This window comes from Pongo pygmaeus, chromosome 23, assembly GCF_028885625.2.
Source record: "Pongo pygmaeus isolate AG05252 chromosome 23, NHGRI_mPonPyg2-v2.0_pri, whole genome shotgun sequence".
NCBI lineage: Eukaryota > Metazoa > Chordata > Mammalia > Primates > Hominidae > Pongo > Pongo pygmaeus.
Genome location: NC_085931.1, coordinates 31,742,636 through 31,760,668, shown reverse-complemented (window position 1 = coordinate 31,760,668; position 18,033 = coordinate 31,742,636). Strand labels below are relative to the sequence as shown.

The window sequence follows — 18,033 nt, the reverse complement described above, 5'->3', positions numbered from 1 at the left end:
CGCGTTGTCCCTTCCAGTGAATGCAGTGTCTCGTCTCTAGCCCCGTCGCGACTGCTCTTCCCAGGCCCACGCAGCCCGAAGACCCGCGGCGGGCTCGCAGTTCCCGGCATGCCCTGGGTCTGCGCGTGGCTCCGGCCTGGATCGTCTGCCGCTGCCGGGATCCCACATGGAGGGTTCCGGGCTTGCAGCGGCCTCTGCAGGCGGCTCAACGCTCCCTTTCCTGCTAGCGCCCTCAGCCCTGACTCCCCGCAACTCCCCTCTCCCCTTGGCTTTCTTACTGAGTGAGAGGCAGCCCGGCGAGGAGCCTCTGGATTCTCATTCCTACTTAGCAGGGCCTCAGCTGCTTCACCTCTGACATGGGGATTGAGAATGCTTCGGCTATGAAAAGCGTGGTGTCTGACTCAGGACACAGCTCCCACAGCCCTAAGTGGGCAAATGCCACACAGTGTCAAGCATGAACCACCTCTGAAGGAGCATTTACTATCTCAAGACCTTTGGGCATGTTGTCCCTTCTACCTGGAATACCCTTCCTTCAAAATTCAGAGCCAAAAGCAAAAAGCGTTCGCTGATCGCAGAGGGGGAGAGGGATGTGGAAGGGCTTGGGGCGCAGAATTAGTTGCTACCTCCTCTGGGCGTTCACAGGCCAAATTTCCTTGGTGTGGCACGTAGCATTCTGTGATTGTGCCTGTTTCCCTGTGGTCTGGTCCTGTGCCTATTGGCCCAATTACACTGGGAGTCATACAGATCTGCAAATTTGTGCGTTTTAATTTTACGGTAATGTCTAACATGTTGCAGGGTTCTTCAGGGGACCAGTCCCAATAGAGGGAGAAGAGGCAGGGCCTGTCCTGCCTCCAGTGCCAGCTGTCAGTGGCAGCAGAGGCCTTGAGGGTTGAGCATCTTCTGGATCCAGCAGAGGCCTCCCAGGAGGGGAGCCAGGTGGCTGAAGGCAAGCACTAGGAGGGCTCAGGTTCTGCCCTGGGGGATCCTGGGACTGGAGATTGGCACCTGCTCCCAAGGCTTGGCCTCTGCCCCTGGTGCCCCCCTTTGCCTGCCCAAGTCTACTGCATGTGAGGTCAGGATCCTTTCCCCGTAAGCCAAGACATGTCACCAGTCCTGCAGGAGTGAGAGGAGGAGGGGTCAAGACAGAAGAAAACAGGCTCTCCACTCTGGGCACCCTGAACAGCTGGCCCTTGAGGACAGCAGGGGGTCTGTTCTGTGCCAGAACCTAGTGCCCAGCAGGGAGGTGTACTTGGACAGATGGAGATAGACCATTGGGTGGAGGGTCTGGGCTGACATGGGAAAGGCTCAGAACGGTCAACATGAAGGACACACGTACTTGCTGTGCAGCACAAACAGCCTTCACGAAGGCAAGAGAGAGAAACAGAGAGAAGGCCAAGGAGAGAGCATGTCATTTATCATGTCCCCTTCTGGTCCTCCATTGTTTCCAGCCTGAAGCCTGCCCCTGTCTCATAGCCTCCCAGTGGCCTCCAGGCTGTCCCCAGTCCCTGGGAGATCTCTTCCAGAGAGCGGATCTCATTGACACCACACCAGGATAAGGGAACTGGCTGGTGTTGAGTGAAACCTAGAACCACCCCCACCATCTCTGTGGAGGGCATACCCAGGGCATCAGTAGCTGCATTTCCCACCTAGCTTCTGCCAGGCTCAGCACAACCATGTCCAGTTTGGTGTCCCAGGCCTGGTGATTGCCCATGCATTGGGCCCTGATCCCTCCCCACAGCACTGGCCCTGCCTGGGGACACACGTCCCTATCCCTTTCATCCACCATGAACACATAACCAGCCTGCTTCCAAACCATGATCCTTGACCCACACCTCCTTGTAGTCCTGTAAGCCTCAGGTGATGCAAACCAAGAGGGGAAAGGCCCTGGAGGATTTTGGGGGCAGCTGGCTGTCATGGGCACCTTAGCCAGTCCTCCAGGGAACTACTCCCACCCCCAGGCTTCCCACACCCACACTCACTCCACCTCCCGCTTCCGGATGGCACGGCCTGAGGCCAGCACCTCAGCGACCTTGGACACAATGGGATCGTAGTTCATGCTGGCCACGGCGATCACCTCGTCGCCTCTGCAAGGAGAAGATGGCCAAGCCTGAGGACTGCGAGGCAGCAGCCCCTTTTTGAAAACCCTGATGCACTGCTGTCCATCTGGGGCCCAGAGAAGGACCTACCCCAGGGCAACAGGAATGGCCTGAGCACCCAGCCCTCCCTGCTTTGCACATCGCGGCTTGACCGTGCACAAGCTTCGGGCTTTCCTAAGGAAGCTCCAGCACTCCTCAGCGGGGCTCAGGGCTGGGCTCTTGTTCTGGGATTTTGCCTGGGATGAATCCCCCTTCCCGACTGAGCTCCCGCTGCTTCGCGCCAAGCTGCACCCCGGTGCTCTCACTTAGTGTAAAAAGCCACAAACTTCAGCTCCTCCAGATCCCCCTGGATGATGACGTCGTCGAAGCCTTCTCCGTAGCCTGTGGGCCGGGCAGGTGGGTGGCACCCACGTGAGCGGGGGGAGGGAACGAGACATCACAGGATCCCCTCCTAACCCCGCCCAGGCCCTGCTCCATACGTCCTTTAAGTTCCTAGCCTCGCCGCCTGCGAGTTCTTACCGGCCTCTTCCTAGTGCGGTCATAGCCCTGCCCCTAGGCTCCCAGCCCCGCCCCACACGCAAGCCCCGCCCCTAAACGCCCTCGGCCCCGCCCCCATCCGAGGACCCGGGGTTACCCGCGTAGCGCAGGCTCTTGCCAAACATGGCGGTCCAGAGGTAGGGCACAGTGCTCATCTCCGCTTCCTGCGCCAACATGTTCTGGGCTGCCACGCGCCCTGCGGGATGCAGGGCCGTGAGAACCCTGACTCTCGCTCTTACCACTCCCACACTACCTGCTCCTGATGCCGTGGGGACCCCTGACACGTGTGGCTACTCCTCCTGGTCTCCCCAGAGGTCAAGAAACATCATTGTTCAGCCCACTGCTCACTTGCACCTGCAGCTCACTGGTGCAGGGGAACACCTGCCTCAAAGCTAGCCACTTGATAGCTTCCATAGAGAATCTGAATAAAGTGCCCTGACTCTGGAAGGTCTGCTTCTTGGGGTTGGGGGAGTACTCCACCATTTCAGCTGTGCACACAGACACCTAATCAGACATATCAGATCTGAAGAGCGAGGAAAATCGGGCATAAGTATACAGAGAAGCACAGATGACAGCCACACACAAGGCCCCAAAGAGACCAGTGTGGATGGCTCCCCAGTTCCTATGAGGCCCCAGTAGACCCCTGTAGTTGGATGTACTTCAAAGTCCCCTAAACTCTCTCAGTTAAATCCTAATTATACTTGGCTGATAAGTAGCCTTGGTTACTTACAACCTAGCAACAACTTTAGACTTTGGACTTGAATAGAAATTGGTACCAGAAGTGGGGTTTCAAGCAGCAGACCCTGAAGTGTAAAGGCAGAGGGAAGGGGAGATGGGTGCAGAGACGTCCCTTGTCCCAGGCTAGGAGTCTGGCAGTCCTCTCTCTGAGGCAGTGAGGCAACTAACGTGATGGCACCTGCAGCTTAGGGGCCCAGACCAGATGTGCACAGTGGATGAGGCTTGGGGGACTTGGTGGCCAGCAAACATCAGGAGGGGAAAGCTATTCCTCAGAAAGCACAGTGCCTCCACTGAGCCCAGGTCTCTGGGCTCAGATGGCACCTCGGGGACCTGCATGAGGCTGAACTGAGTTCACAGAGATACTTGAGTGGCCCAAGGGAAACAGAGGCATAAAGTAGGAAGGTGATCCACTAAATCCCTCCCTCCCTCCCCAGGGTAACTGCACAGGTTGATCAGGAATTCTGCAGAATATATGTCCTTGAAGACAAAAAAGGGAGAGACTACCAGAAGGAAAACTGAGATTGAGGAGCTATGGCTGGCTCAGTGGGGTGTCGCTCTCTGTGTTGGCTGGATCACTGGGATGAGGCTGGCCAGAGAATCCACATCAGAGCTTTGATGCCTAACACAGTGTCCAGGACCCAAGGTCAGCAACTGAGGCATGGGCATGGGGACACTGAGACCCTGAGACTCCCTCCCACCCCTCCATGTGCCTCGGGACTGGCCGTACCCTGAGCATGAGCCATCTGCCAATGTGGAATGTTCACTTTCCGGTTGTTCCTCCAGGCAAGGGGGAAGGTGACGGCGTCGCCAGCTGCAAACACGCCTGGGACATTGGTCTGCATCATCTGTAGAGAGAGGGCCCAGAGCTCCATGGGTGTGACAGAGGCCCTGACCTGAACCTCCTGCCACTCCCAGCCCAGCACCGGGCCCTCCCCACCCAGTGCCATCCACCCTACCTTGTTGACAGGGATGAAGCCTCGGGAATCCAGACCGATGCCGCTTTGCCTCAGGAAGCCTGTGGCGGGCACTGCACCTGACAAGACGGAAGCCTGTGTCCACTCCCCTGTCCCTCCCTTCTGCGTAGTCACTCTCCACACCCCACACCATGCGCTCGATGTGCCAGCCCCAGACTGATCCTCCAGGGCTGTCCACCTGAGGCCTTCATGCACCCTGGCCCCCACTACCCGGGCTCCCACAGACCCGGTGCCTCCCGCAAGACCTCAGATATCACCTTCTCCAAGAAGTGCTCCATGAGGCCCCTAAGTGGAAGGACAGCATGCCATACCTCCTCAGCCCCTGCAGGCGCTACCACCTCCCATCTTGGCCCCTACCCAAATTGGCACCTCAGCTGGAGCAGGAGCCAGTTCGAGTCTCGCCTGTGTCAACTCTCGCAGGGCATGGAGATGAGTGTTACTGGGCAGCGGGCACTGGGAGTATTCTCTGTGCCAGGCCTGGGCTAAGCCCGGTACACACCTTCCCCAACAGCTCCGTAAAGTGGGGGCAGTTGGGGGTCCCCGTTTGACAGATGTGGTGGAAACTGAGGCTCTGGGAGGGGAAGGGACTAGCCCAAGGTCACATGTGAGCATGTGCAGACGGCTGGGCTGGTTTGTGCCTGCCTGCCCACACACCAACTCACCAATGCCCACCACGCAGACGTCAGCCCGCACGACCTTGCTGCTCTTCAGCACAACCTCCTTCAGCTGTGGGGAGTGGGTGGGTAAACAGGTGGACCCAGCTCCCAGGCTCAGGGGACAGAGGACAGAAAGCATCAGGGAGAAGGGAGAAGGGCCCACCTTTCCCTCCTGGCCCCGCAGCTCCGACACCTCTGTCTGCATGTAGAACTTCACCCGGTTGTTCTCAAACATCTGTCAGGGCAAGTGGGCAGGTGGGCGGTGGATGGGAGCCCAGCCAGGGGCCGGGCTGGGCCCCAGGGCTCCAAGGCACTGGGTGCTGGGGTGGGCTCACCTTCATGAGGGCACGACCGACGCGCTCCCCCAGGAACCTCCTGAAGGGCGTCTCCTCCAGCTCCACCACAGACACAGAGTGGGCCTTCTCCGTCAGGTAAGCGGCCACCTCCATCCCTGGTGATGGGCAGGGGGTGGCAGGCTGGTACCTGCACCTTCCTCGACCAGAACTTCCCTGGGACTGGCCACGATGACCTGACCACCATCCCCACTGCCCACTACCTCTCACCCAGGAAGCCGGCTCCCACGATGACCACATTGCGGCCTCGGGCCAGCCTCACCACGCGATTGGCATCCTCTGGCGTCCGGATGGTGAACACATTCTCCACTTCTTTGCCTTTGCAGCTCAGAGTCTTGGGGCTGAGACATGGCCATGTCAGTGAGGGCTTCCTGGCAGCCCCAGCCCCGTCCAGGCCAGTGCCCTGCCCAGTGTCCAATGGGTAAAAAGGAGACCCTCCCACCTGCTCCCTGGTGCCAGCAGCAGCTTGCTGTACTCCAGCTTGAAGCCATCCTTGAACACGACCTTCTTATTTCTCACGTCCACTGTGACTACCTGCAATCCCCACCGGGCAGAGCATGAGCTTGGGCATGGGGCTGGGCCTCGCCGCCCACTCCCCGGTCCTGCAGTACACCCACAGCCCAGCCACAGCCTCTGAGAATCTCCCATTAAAACAGATCCTGCTACCTGGGCTTCATTCTTTAAGCTTCAGACATCACCTTCCCCTCAAACCTCTCCTTACCCTCCCAAGTCCCACCAGTCTCTCCTATCCAGCCGTGATCATTTATCTCCACACACCCTGGGGCTCTGTGTGTGCCTATGACCCATTGGGAAAAAGCTCCTTGCTGTCTCCCAAGCCTGGAGCACCTCCCAGGTGCCTGGGCAGTGGGGAAGGTAGAGCACCAAGACCCCACCCCAGGGGCCCACACAACCTCACGGTTCCCACCTTCCCTCCTCGGGCCTGTTTCCCACCCTTGACCCTGTACCTGAGCCTCGGTGAGCACCTCGATGCCATAGGCTCGGAAAAACTCCTTGGGCCTCAGGGCCAGCTGCTCAGGCTGTGTGTCCAGGGACTGGGGGGGAGAGCCAGCTTGAAAGGAGCCAGTTTACAGCAGAAGACACTGGGGCCCAGGGAAGGTGGGGCCAGCCCCAGTCACACAGGGGCTGCAGGACAGAACTCAGCAAACCCAGATCTGGCCGGGCGCAGTGACTCATGCCTGCAATCCCAACACTTTGGGAGGCTGAGACAGGAGGATCGCTTGAACCCAGGAGTTCAAAACCAGCCTGGGCAACATGACAAAACCTCATTTCTACAAAAAATACAAAATATTAGCCAGGCGTGGTGGTGCGCGCCTGTAGTCCTAGCTACCCGGGAGGCTGAGGTGGGAGGATCGTTTGAGCCCGGGAGGTGGAGGTCGACGCTACAGGGAGCCGTGAGACAGGCACTGCTCTCCAGCCTGAGTGACAGAGCAAGACCCTGTCTCAAAAAAAGAAAAGCCAGGTGCAGTGGTTCACACCTGTAATCCTAGCACCTTGGGAGGCTGAGGTGGGCGGATGGGCTGAGCTCAGGAGTTCAAGACTGGTCTGGGCAACATGGTGAAACCCCATCTCTACTAAAAATACAAAAAATTAGCCAGGCATGGTGGTGGTGCACACCTGTAATCCCAGCTACTCGGAAGGCTGAAGCATGAGAATCGTTTGAACCCAGGAGGTGGAAGTTGCAGTGAGCCGAGAAGGCGCCACTGCATTCCAGCCTGGGCGACAGAGTGAGACCCTGTCTCAAAACAACAACAACAAATCTAGATCTTTTGGGGGTACCACGGACAGGCCTGGCATAAGCAGGGAGGGCAGCTGGCCAGACCCCAATGGGGTGACAAGCAAGGCTTGAAGTGGGCTTAACTGGGACCCAGAGGGATAGGATCCCTACTTGCCCCACCCCCCCTACCTTGCTGAGCTTGGGACGGTCATAGGGAAGGTGCCGGTCTAGCGTGCACAGGACGATCCGGTCGGAGAAGCCCTCCTGCCGCAGTGTCTCTGCACACACCAGGCCAGCTGCACCTGAGGGGAGGGGCCCGTGGGCCGGGAACCACTTCTCACCAATCCTATCTCCCACTCTGCCCCTCATGACCCCACTACCAACCTGCACCCACAATGAGCACATTGGTGCTACTGCTGTACCCAGCACTTGGAGAGATACACTTGGCCATCACCTTGGTCCTCCGCTGCAGCTGTAGGGCCTGTGGGTGCCAGGAGGGTGGAGGGTCATTGCCATCCTCCGCATGCCATCATCCTGGCAGGCAGGTCCTGGTGCTCCAGCCCAGCCTCATCCCTACTGTAACCCCTCACTCTGCTCCAGTGACACGTGCCAAGCTCCTCCCACCACCGGGCTTTGCACGTGGCATTCTCTGGGCCAAGATGCCCTCCCAGCTCCTCCCTTCTGCCTCAGCCCCGAGCTATCCCCTCACCTGCTTGCTGGCCCGGACGTACACCTTCTCCTTCTCAATCTTCACCTGCAAGGGCTACATTGCTCAGGACCAGCCCCGAACCCCACACCCCCAGGTTCCCACCCTACCGCACTCCTGGCCCCACCTGGAACTTGTGCAGACTGTCCAGGCCGGGGAAGTCCTCCAGGTCCCCAGTGCTGATGTTGAAGCAGGCGCCGTGCCAGGGGCAGCGCACCCGACCACGGGACAGAACGCCTGGGAAGGGGAGGTGCTAGTCTGGGCCCACCAGCGGGGGTTGCTTCCCAAGGATCTCAGTGCCCCGCAACTGCGGGCCCCTCCCCACAGCCCAGGAGACTTCACTAATAGATGAAGATCCTGGGGTCTGGGGAGGAGCCAAGCTGGCATGGGGCCTGGAAGGTCCCCCTCATGACTCCCACCTGACAGCTCACCTTTCACCAGGGGTGCGCCGTAGTGCGGACACTTATGGCCCAGGGCGTGGAACTCCCCATTGTCCTTCACCAGCAACACCTTCCCCCAGCCCAGCTCCACTTCCCGCATCCTGGGGAACCGCAGCACTCAGAGGTCAGGCCAGACACCAGGCACAACAACCTCCTGGCAGCTCCTCCCAGTGTCCAGCCTTCTGGGGAGCAGGCCCAGACCGGTAGAAGCCACAAAGGCAGTGACCAGGGCAGCAGCTGGTCATAGCCCCTTCAGGCCAACCCCGACCCCCGGCTATGGCCTGTACCTCACTCTCCCACCTTGGGGACCCCTGATCCCCCCTCCCAGGCAGGCCCAGAACCCACTGGCCATTCTCAAGGTCTTTGACGTGGCAGACAGCAGCCTCCACGCAATCCTGAGGGCTGGGGTAGGGGTGAGGGGTGGACAGGCGCTCCTCCGTGTGGAAGTGGCGGGCCGTGCCGTTGCCCTGGTAGGCCCGAGGGCTGCCCTTCCCACTGGCCGACAGCTCCTCCTTGCCTCGCTCCTTCTCAGGCAGCACCACCTCGATCTTGAGCTCCACTGTGGGCAAGGCGGCACCTTGAGTCCCCCAACTCAGCCAACTTCCTCCCCCATCCCTCAAGCTGGGTGCAGAGGCCAGCTCCTCGGGGTGCCGGGAGGCTCAGCCCTGCCTGGCAACCTCCCCAGAATTCCCTCTGCACCACCAGCAAAGAGCCTTAAACCTGGACGAGGCAGAGGAGGGCCATGGATGGGTGGGGGTGCACCCGGGTCTGCTTGAGTTCGTTTCTGCATGTCTCTTTTTTCTTTTTTTTTTGAGACAGGGTCTCACTCTGTCGCCCAGGCTGTAGTGCAGTCACGCAATCTCGGCTCACTGCAGCCTCTGCCTCCTGGGTTCAAGCGATTCTCCCATCTCAGCCTTCCCAGTAGCTGGGACTACACGTGTATACCACCACGCCAGAGGTGTGGCGTGACAGGGTTGGTAGAGACAGGGTTTTGCCATGTTGGCCAGGCTGGTCTCAAACTCCTGACCTCAAGTGATCTGCCCGCCTCAGCCTCCCAAAGTGCTGGGATTACAGGCTTCAGCCACCGCACCCCGCCATCTTTTTCAATTACAGTATTAGTGAGGGGGACACAGAGCTGAGTTCCTTTGACCCTGCAGTTCTCCTGGCTGCAGGAACCTCTGTGGCGAAAGAACCCTGAGGCCCTAAAGTCCTGCATCTTCTGATGGACAACGACAATGTCCCTGACATCTCAGGGTATGATTCATGTGCACACAGGAATTCAAAAGTGGCAGCAGCTCAGTTCCCAGCCAGTCAATCTGGGTGACAGGAAGTCAAGGTTCATTGTTCTAGTCTTACAACTTTCCCATATATTTGAATTTTTTTTCAAAAATTAAAAAAAATGTACACAGCATAATTCACAGCATAATTTCAACTTCTTCTTCTTTTTTTTTTTTTGAGATGGAGTTTCGCTGTTGTTGCCCAGGCTGGAGTGCAATGGTGCGATCTTGGCTCACTGCAACTTCTGCCTCCCAGGTTCAAGCGATTCTCCTGCCTCAACCTCTTGAGTGGCTGGGATTACAGGCAAGCGCCACCACACCTGACTAATTGTTGTATTTTTAGTAGAGACAGGGCTCCATATTGGTCAGGCTGGTCTCGAACTCCTGACCTCAGGTGATCCACCCGCTTCGGCCTCCCAAAATGCTGGGATTACAGGCGTGGGCCACCACTCCCGGCCCGATTTCAACTGCTTAAAATAGCTCTTCTCACCAATTTGAGAATCCTTCATCACTAACCAGGTGCTGGGTTTTCAGTGTCCTCGTGTGCCCTGGGGGTGAACCTGAGCATGGCAATGCATGTGGATGGCACAGAGGGGACACAGCCCCCCCCCACAACAGCCACCGTACGGAGCCACCTCCCCAGCATGCCCATGGACACGGGGCCAGCTCTAGCGGGCAGTGAGCCAGAGATTGCCATTTTCTTCTTTATACTTTTCCACATTTTCCAAATTCCCTGTGATGTGCCTGAGATATTTTTCTAATTAGAAGGGAACAATAAACAGAATTTTTAGCAGCAATAATCCGGCCTCCCAGGCTGCTGCTGCAGGGAGGAAGCTGAGTGATGGACACTAAGCCCCTGGCACAGCATGGGCCCGATGCTGGAGCAGGAGGTACCTCTCTCGCTTCCCGAGGCACCAGCACCTCTGGGTTTTTCCTCTCATCCCTTCCACCTCAGAACTGACACTCCAGAAACCAAGAACCCAGAGAGGCTGCCGAGATGCACCTCCAGGCCTTTCCCTGAGCTGTCCCCTGGGCTGGGGCTGCCATCCTTCGTATCTACCCAGACAAGCCTCAGGAGTTGCCTCTCCTGGCTGCCCAGCCCCTGAGTATCCATCATCTCATGCTCTGCTAAATCCTCCACCCTGACCAGGTCCCCTCCCCAGCCCCAAGTCCCAGCCCTCAGCTCAGGCCCAGGCATAGCAGGGGACAGGGGCAAAGAAAAGGTCAGTTCCTTGACCCCAGCCCAGCAGGGAGGATGCAGAGCACAGAGCCACACTGAGGCCGTCGTATCAGGTGGGGGGTTATGGGTGGGGCTTTCATTCCATTTTCTGTACTTTATGTAATGGTGTTAGAATGTTTTTGGAAGAATTAAAAAGAGAAATACTTTGGACTTAGCTGACACCAGCTGTGGAAGCTGTGGGAGCTCACAAATAGCCTGGCAGTGGGGCCAGATAACGCCAAGCGAGGCTGCTCTCATCCTCCACCTCCTCCCAGAAGGTTCCAAGCCCGCTCACTGATGCAGTCTAACGGAAGCCATTAAGTCAGGGGCCCTTTGGAAAGGTAGAGGGGAGGGGCGTCTCTGCTCACCCACAAAACTGGATCAGCCCCAGCTCCGTGACTTCCGGTTGCCCATAAGACCTGCCTTAGCCCCTTTGGGCCTTAAGATGCCTTTATTATAAAATGGAGAGAAGGCCAGGTGCGGTGGCTCATGCCTGTAATCCCAACACTTTGGGAGGCCAAGGCAGGAGGATCGCTTGAGTCCAGGAGTTCAAGACCAGCCTGGGCAACAGGGTGAGATGCAGTCTCTACAAAAAATTTAAAAATTTGTCGGTTGGCCGGGAATGATGGCTCACTCCTGTAATCCCAATCTCTACTAAAAATATAAAAATTAGCCAGGCATGGTGGCATGCGCTTATAATCCCAGCTACTTGGGAGCCTGAGGCAGGAGAATCGCTTGAACCTGGGAGGCGGAAGTTGCAGTGAGCCAAGATCGCGCCATTGCACTCCAGCCTGGGCGAGGGAGTGAGATTGTCTCTCAAAAAATAAAAAAATTAAAAAAATAAAATTGCCAGTCATGGTGGTGCAGGCCTGTAGTCCCTGCTACTCAGGAGGTGGGAGGATCACTTGAGCCCAGGAGTTCTAGGCTGCTGCGAGCTATGATTATGCGACTTTACTCCAACCTGGGCAACAAAATGAGACCCCATCTCAAAAAATGAAAATAAAACAGAGAGAACAGCAAATGCCTACCTCGCTGGTGACAGTGAATGCTGAAGGAAATAATGTATGTAACCCAGAGTAGAAGCTCAATAGATGGAGTTGGGCAGCAGTGTTTTACCAGTTAGCTCTGAGCCTCCTAGCAGCCACGGTGAGGATGGAAAGCCTTTAGGTATCAGTTATGGCCTAATAAAAGGCAGGTGAACAGATGCTAAGAGAGCTGCACTTCCTCCTAGCTCTGAGCTAGGTGAGGGACTGGCCTGATATCTTCTTATCAAGAACTCAGACAGGACACACAGGAGCACAGAGGGAACCCAGGAAGCAGGTGCTGATGCACACGGAGCCACAGAATCGAGTGGAGCAAGATAGAAAGTGAGGGATTTGCACAGAGGTCTTCTGCTTGCTCTAGTCTCTTTGTGGCCCCTTAAGACCCCAGCTGAACCCTCATGCCCCAAATGCTGTCACTCCCATATCTGGAAATTCCCTGAGCCTCATGCCTGACCTGCCCAGCATGGGCACCTGGGGCCTGAGCCTCTGGCTACGGCCCCACAGAGGAGGCCTGGCAGCACAGAGCCCAGCTCAGAGAAGGGATAAAAAATAATATTCCTTGGGAGGCCGAGACGGGCGGATCACAAGGTCAGGAGATAGAGACCATCCTGGCTAACACAGTAAAACCCCGTCTCTACTAAAAATACAAAAAAAATAGCCGGATATGGTGGCAGGCGCCTGTTGTCCCAGCTACTCGGGAGGCTGAGGCAGGAGAATGGCATGAACCTGGGAGGCGGAGCTTGCAGTGAGCCGAGATCACGCCACTGCACTCCAGCCTGGGAGAAGGAGCAAGACTCTGTCTCAAAAAAAGAAATTCTGCAAGTGCTTCTGGTGTGCCAGGCCCTCATGCTAGGCACAACAGCCCCACTTTACAATGAGGATGCAGAGGCTCAGAGAGGTGAAATCACCTGCCCAAGGCCACACAGCTGGGAAGGAGCAGGGCTGGATTTGCCTAAGTTCTTAGCACTGCCTTTGGTGAGAGTGGCCACCCCTGACACTGGAAGTCCTGGGGCCACGGGTCCCAGGCAGGCCAGCCATTTGGGGTCCTTTAAAAGAACCTGCAGGTGGCATCTTCTGCCAGGGCCTCCTGCCAGCCCAGCGGTGCCACAGACGCCTGGTATGAGGCCAGCTGGCATCATCCCACCCACTTCTAGGGGGAGACAATGGACGTCATCTGCCCAAGGCACATTTTGAGGCAGAGAGGGATCCAGCCCAGGCCTAGGTGTCCACAGCACAGGAGCGGGGGGAGGAAGAGTGGCTTCCTGGAGCAGAGGCAAGTCCTTCTGCCTGGTGGGTCATCACAGCCCTCCTCTCTCCCCCAAGTTCTCCCTTAGACCCAGGAAAGGGAGAAAAGCCTCACAAGTTCCAAGGTAACGGAGCTGATGGGTATCAGGTAACGGGAGCTGGGGTGAGCTGGCTGGGGTGAGCTGGCCGGGGCAGCGTGGCCTGGCGGGGTGAGTGGAGCACTGGCTGCGCTCTTGAGGTCTCTCTAAGCCTCAGTTTCTCCATCTGTGACAAAGCTGCACACTCCTGCCTCCCCAGGTGTTGTGAGGAGAGAAGAGGGAAAGTGGGGGGCCAGAGGGAGAGCTCCGCAGACATGAGTCTTTAGTGGAGAGAAGACCCAGGCCTCCCCCAGCACCCCAGGACACTCCCACTTCTGGCTGGAGTAACTCAGGCTAGGTTGAGTGGTGATTTCCTGTATAAATGGGGAAGTGTGCCCAGAAAGGCCGAGAAGGCAGCCCGAGACCACACAGGGGATCAGAGGAGGCAAAGAGAGCCAGGATCTGCCCACTACACCCTCACAGCAACTCTAAGAGGTTAGGGTGGCCAGGCCCTCTCTTTTGCAGAGAGAAAAACAGAGGCTCAGAGGGGTAACTTGCGTGCCCTAGGTCACAGAGTGGCTGAGGGTGTCCCCAGTTCCCCCGTTCCCTGGCCCTGGGGACATAGCCCCTTCCCCAACCCTGCAACAGGAGGAACCCTGCCTTTCCTTTTCCAAGAAGGGTCCTGCTGTTATTCCCACCACCAACACTCAAAGCCCCAAAGAAAAAGGGGCACCCACTGGAGCAGAGGCCAGCCGGGGGAACTGCTCCAGGCCCCCTACCCCCTCCTGGCTGCAGCGTATTAACATTCCGAGCGGGCTCCTGCCTAGCCTGACCTACTTCGGAGGCCTGCCGAGTGCAGAGGGGGAGGGGGGGGGAGGGGGGAGGAGGAGGCGGGGAGGGAGGAGGAAGGATGGAGGCAAGAAGACAGGAGGTACCTGGTTTGGGTTTGGAGAAGCAGCCGCCCATGGCGAGTGGCCTGAGGATGGCCGGCAGGCAGGAGCACAGATGCGGAGCTGTCGGAGGCCTAGGGCGCCCCCCATGGGGCTGGACTCCCTGCAGGCCTTAGAGACGCTGGAGCCGCCATCCTGCTGGAGCTGCTCTAGGACTTGCAGGGGAGACTGGAGCCATCAGGACCGGGTCATGTGGGCAGGTAGAGACACAGAGGGACAGAGAGAGACAGTGGGAGCTTCAGAAAGAGTCTTACATTTGAGCTGGGAACCATGGCGTGTAGGTGAGCCTGATCCCAGAGCATGGGGCCCTGGAGGTCACCTCCCCTTTGAAGCCCTCCAAGCTCACTCCCTCACTCCTCCAGTGGAGTTCCTCTGCCCGAACCTCGGCCACCCATCGTCAAGCCCCGTGGCTGCCTTGCCCAGGAAATCCTCCCTGATTTCTGCTGCCTCCTCATGCCCCCTTCCCCTCTCCAAATCCCACAGCCTGAGAGCTCTGGGACCCTCCATTTTCCCAGGAGACCACTATGCCTAGGCTCAAAGAGTGGGTCACCTTGGGCAAGCCAAAGCCCTTCTCATCCTTGGTCTTCTCTCTCCTACAATGGGGGTGACATCAGGCTCCCCCTAGCCCAGCCCCACCCTGGCTAGCACTCCGGACACCCACCTCCTCGCAGGGCAGCCACTGCTCCGTGTTCCAGGCCCAGCAGTGGACTGAGGCTGCCGGGCCTTGGAAGGCCGGGCAGGGAGGGCAGGGGTCCAGGAGGCGGCCCAGCCTCCACCCTCCTCCCAGCTCAAGCTGTGGCCAGGAGGGGCTGGGGGGCGGTGTGGGGCTGGGCCAGTCCACTGGTCCCCAGGGAAACCCTGCTCTGTGGTGAACAGAAGTGGGCGGCCAGCCCGGGCCTGATGGGGTTAGGGGAAAGGGAAGCCAGGCACACAGCCCTGCCATGCCTGTGCCCAGCAGCCATAAGCTCCCCCTACCCCCAACTCCAGCCCTTCACAAATGCCCACCAGGCCTGTGGGCAGTCATGCCCAACAGCATATGAGGAAAGCAAGGGGTCAAGGTCCCATCAAGGTCAAGCAGCAGGGGTATCCCTGTGGCCTCCCACCCCACCCTCCCACCTTAATCAGTTTTAAGGTGGGCAGGGGCCCAGAAAGCCCCCACATCACCCTAAGGCCCTGCAAGGTGCCCTGGGGGAGGGGACACCTGCACAGCAGAGACATCACTGTAGCCAGGTGCCTTCCAGGCTACAGGGTGGGCCTTCCGGAAGATTCAGCCTACAGGTGGATTTTGGAAGGCCCAGGGCACAGGCATAGCTGCCTTGTTTGCAAATGACCTCCCCACAGTCCATCCCACTGCCATCCTCCAGTTTCCTCTGGAAGTTCTTCCTGAAGTCTCACTTGAGGTAGGGCTGAGACCCACCTGGTCTGGCCCAGATAGGAGGAAGGGCCGTGCGTGGGTGCCTGAGAGTGAGGGGTGGAAACAAAAGGCCAGGTTGGAGAGAGACCATTGGTGCCTGGCCCCTGCGCCTGTCGGCCCTCGAGGTGCCCATTACAGGGGAGGAGGCGGTGGCTCCCACAGCCACTGGGGCGTGCCTTGGCTCTTTCCCCTACTTGTCATCAAAGAAGGTCTGTAAAACTCAACTGCCACCTGCCCCACCTGCCCCTTCCCTTGGCACTAGGCAGTCCCTCCCCGGGTCCTGGTTTCAGCCCTGGCTCAGCCCTGCCCACTTCCTTCCTGGCTGACCTCAGGCCTCACCTGATGGGCCACAGATCCCAGAAAAGGTCAGACCTGGTCTTGCCACTGGGGACCTGCTCAGGCTGTTCCGTCCCTTCCCGAGTACCCAGGGACCTGAATCCCCCAGGGCCTGGGCCAGGAAGGAGACTGGGTGGGGCCCCTGTGCCTTCGGCCTACTGTGTGCTAGATCAGCTTGGAGCCCAGTCACCCCACTCAAAGGCAAAGGTCCTTGCCAGGGGCAGGGCAGGAGGGACCCCCAGGTTTATGGAGAGTGCCGGAGTGCTATTCCTTGCCCATGAGCTGCCCACTGCAGAAAAGTTCTAGCAGAGCCCAGTGCTAACCACCCAGCAGGAGTCGGTGTCTGTCCCAGGGACCCCAGGACCTGCAAGGCGGCACTGGATTACCCCCATCTCACAGAACAGCCCCTGCTCCACCTGACCCACCCAGGGCTCCTGGCGCCCCCGGGTTGCAGGCTGGGCAGGGTCCTCTACCCACTCCTCCACCTCTCGCCCCCCCGCCCCCCCCGCCCCCACTGCCTCATCCCAAGGGCTCCTGCCCAGATCGGACTCCCAGTGGCTTCCAGGCGTCCTAGGGATGGCATCTGATCCCAGTCCTGCCTTCGAGTGTGGGGGTTCCGCGCTCTCCCCTCCCCCACGGAGCTCAGGGCAAGCCTCTGTCCACTCTCCCCGCCTCTGCACGTGCAGTTCCCTCTCTCTGGGAAGCCGATGCCAGCAGCCTCGCCGGCTCCGTCCCGGTGGCCCCGCCAGACCTTGCAGCACGAGAAGGGGGACTGACTGGCACACAGTGGGGCCCCGCGGCGAGCCGGGAAGGAGCCGTTGTGGGACGAGAGAAGGACGAGGTGCGCTTCGGCCCCCGGTCAGTGCCTCTGGCCCCGCTTGCCAACCCCCAACCCCTAACGTGCCGGGCCCGGGTCCGAGACTTGCGAGCGCAAGCGCTGGCCCCTGGCGCCGGGGCGAAGAGGCGGGGCGGCGGGCGGGGACAGGGGTTCCGGGGACCAGGGTCCCCGGGGCGGGCGCTCACCTGGGATCGGCGCCGGCCTGGGCTCGGGAACCGCTTGGGGCCGCGGGCGCGGGGGGGCGGGGAGGCGCGGGCGGGGCGGGGCTGGCGCTGCGGCTGCACTGCGGCCGGGGACACCGCGGCGCCCAGCACCGCCCCGCCGGGCCGGAACAGGTGGGGGGCGGCCGGGGGACAGGGGCAGGCCGAGGCCCTCGGCGTCCGGACCGGAGTCGCGGGGCGTAGGGAGGCAGCCAGGGGCCGCTCTGGCCGGGGGCGCCCGGGCCCGAGTCTGGGTCTCCGGGGATCCTCGCGACCTCCCAGGGATGCCCAGCTGGGGCGCGGGCAGGGTCTGATTCTTTTTTCTTTTCTTTCTTTCCAAAGTCTCAGAACCATCTGTGGGCGGGGTGGGGGAACTTGAATCACTCTGAGAAACCTCCGCAAGAAAGTAAACCCCAATCAAACCTTGCTGCCCACAGCTCCCTTCACTGGTTGGGGGAGTTCAGGTTCGCTGGTGTCCTAGGTTCCTCCCGGCCCTCTCTCCACACATACCAGGGTCTGTTTTCAATTATATTTTATTACATTTTCTTTTTCTCACCTGTCATTTACCAGAACTCCTTGGGTCTCCAGAAATCACAGTGCACCCTGATGTTGTGCCTCCTCCTCCAGGAGGCCCTCCTTGATCAGCCTCCCCTCTATTAGGGCTGATTATTCTGGTTCCTAACACTTGGGTGTTTCATTGTCCTTAATGTGTGGATCTCTGCGTTGTAGGTAGACCTTGTCTTTCAAGCAGGCTGGAGCACAGAGGCTGTGTGGGTTCCTCCCCTGTCTGGGCCTTGCTCTCCTCTCCTGTAAGGAGGACAATAATGACAGCAGTAAAGTTCCCTGTGCCAGGCCCAGCCAGCCTTCCCAGGCCATCCTCTGGGACTATTTATGCCCCACCCCACCCAGGGGGCAAGTTCGAGCCCCCACCACCACCACCCTCCTACAATTTTACAGATAGGAAATGCAGCCCAGGGAGTCCTGGTCTTGTTCAGGGTCAGGAACAGGCCCTGCATGGATCACACTGGGGGCAGGTGGTGGGGTGACCAGGCCCGGAGGGCACATGTGGCTCAGTTCAGGCAAGTCCTCTCAGCTCATGTGTTGCTTCCACAGTGGGACCGTTGCCACTGCCACAGGAGAGTCCCATCACAGGGCAGATGGCAGTGCTTGGGCCTGGTGCCCTGGTCTCCAACCAGCCT

At 59.0% G+C, this 18,033-nt stretch overlaps 1 protein-coding gene across 7 annotated transcripts; it reads right to left on the bottom strand.

The window, feature by feature from the left end:
* Positions 1–864: 864 nt before the first annotated feature.
* On the bottom strand, positions 865–16,875 carry AIFM3 (apoptosis inducing factor mitochondria associated 3). 7 transcript variants are annotated; one of them, XM_063662801.1, is made up of 20 exons: positions 16,820–16,875; positions 14,032–14,214; positions 8,581–8,794; positions 7,923–8,032; positions 7,799–7,843; positions 7,474–7,570; positions 7,279–7,391; positions 6,320–6,406; positions 5,797–5,888; positions 5,565–5,695; positions 5,337–5,452; positions 5,165–5,236; positions 5,008–5,071; positions 4,328–4,404; positions 4,099–4,216; positions 2,731–2,829; positions 2,402–2,477; positions 1,980–2,084; positions 1,337–1,357; positions 865–1,113 (listed from the first exon to the last, which is right to left on the bottom strand). In XM_063662801.1, the coding sequence occupies exons 2-20, from the start codon at positions 14,134–14,136 to the stop codon at positions 1,074–1,076; spliced, it is 1,782 nt and encodes a 593-aa protein (XP_063518871.1). In that variant the 5' UTR covers positions 14,137–14,214; positions 16,820–16,875; the 3' UTR covers positions 865–1,073. The 7 variants fall into 7 exon arrangements, with proteins under 7 accessions (XP_063518871.1, XP_054325082.2, XP_063518870.1 ...); XM_054469107.2 differs by lacking the exon at positions 16,820–16,875 and adding an exon at positions 14,708–15,027; XM_063662800.1 differs by lacking the exon at positions 16,820–16,875 and adding an exon at positions 14,708–15,027 and having other exon boundaries at positions 7,279–7,367.
* Positions 16,876–18,033: the final 1,158 nt, after the last annotated feature.

What these genes read in the sequence shown, in the direction of transcription:
- AIFM3 (XM_054469107.2), bottom strand. Translation starts at nt 14,989, where the DNA reads ATGGCAGGGCTGTGTGCCTGGCTTCCCTTTCCCCTAACCCCATCAGGC. An exon ending in AGTGGCTGCCCTGCGAGGAG is followed by an intron (nt 14,215 to 14,707) that starts GTGGGTGTCCGG and finishes TGATGGCTCCAG; the next exon opens with TCTCCCCTGCAAGTCCTAGA. An exon ending in CTTCTCCAAACCCAAACCAG is followed by an intron (nt 8,795 to 14,031) that starts GTACCTCCTGTC and finishes CCTTGCCCACAG; the next exon opens with TGGAGCTCAAGATCGAGGTG.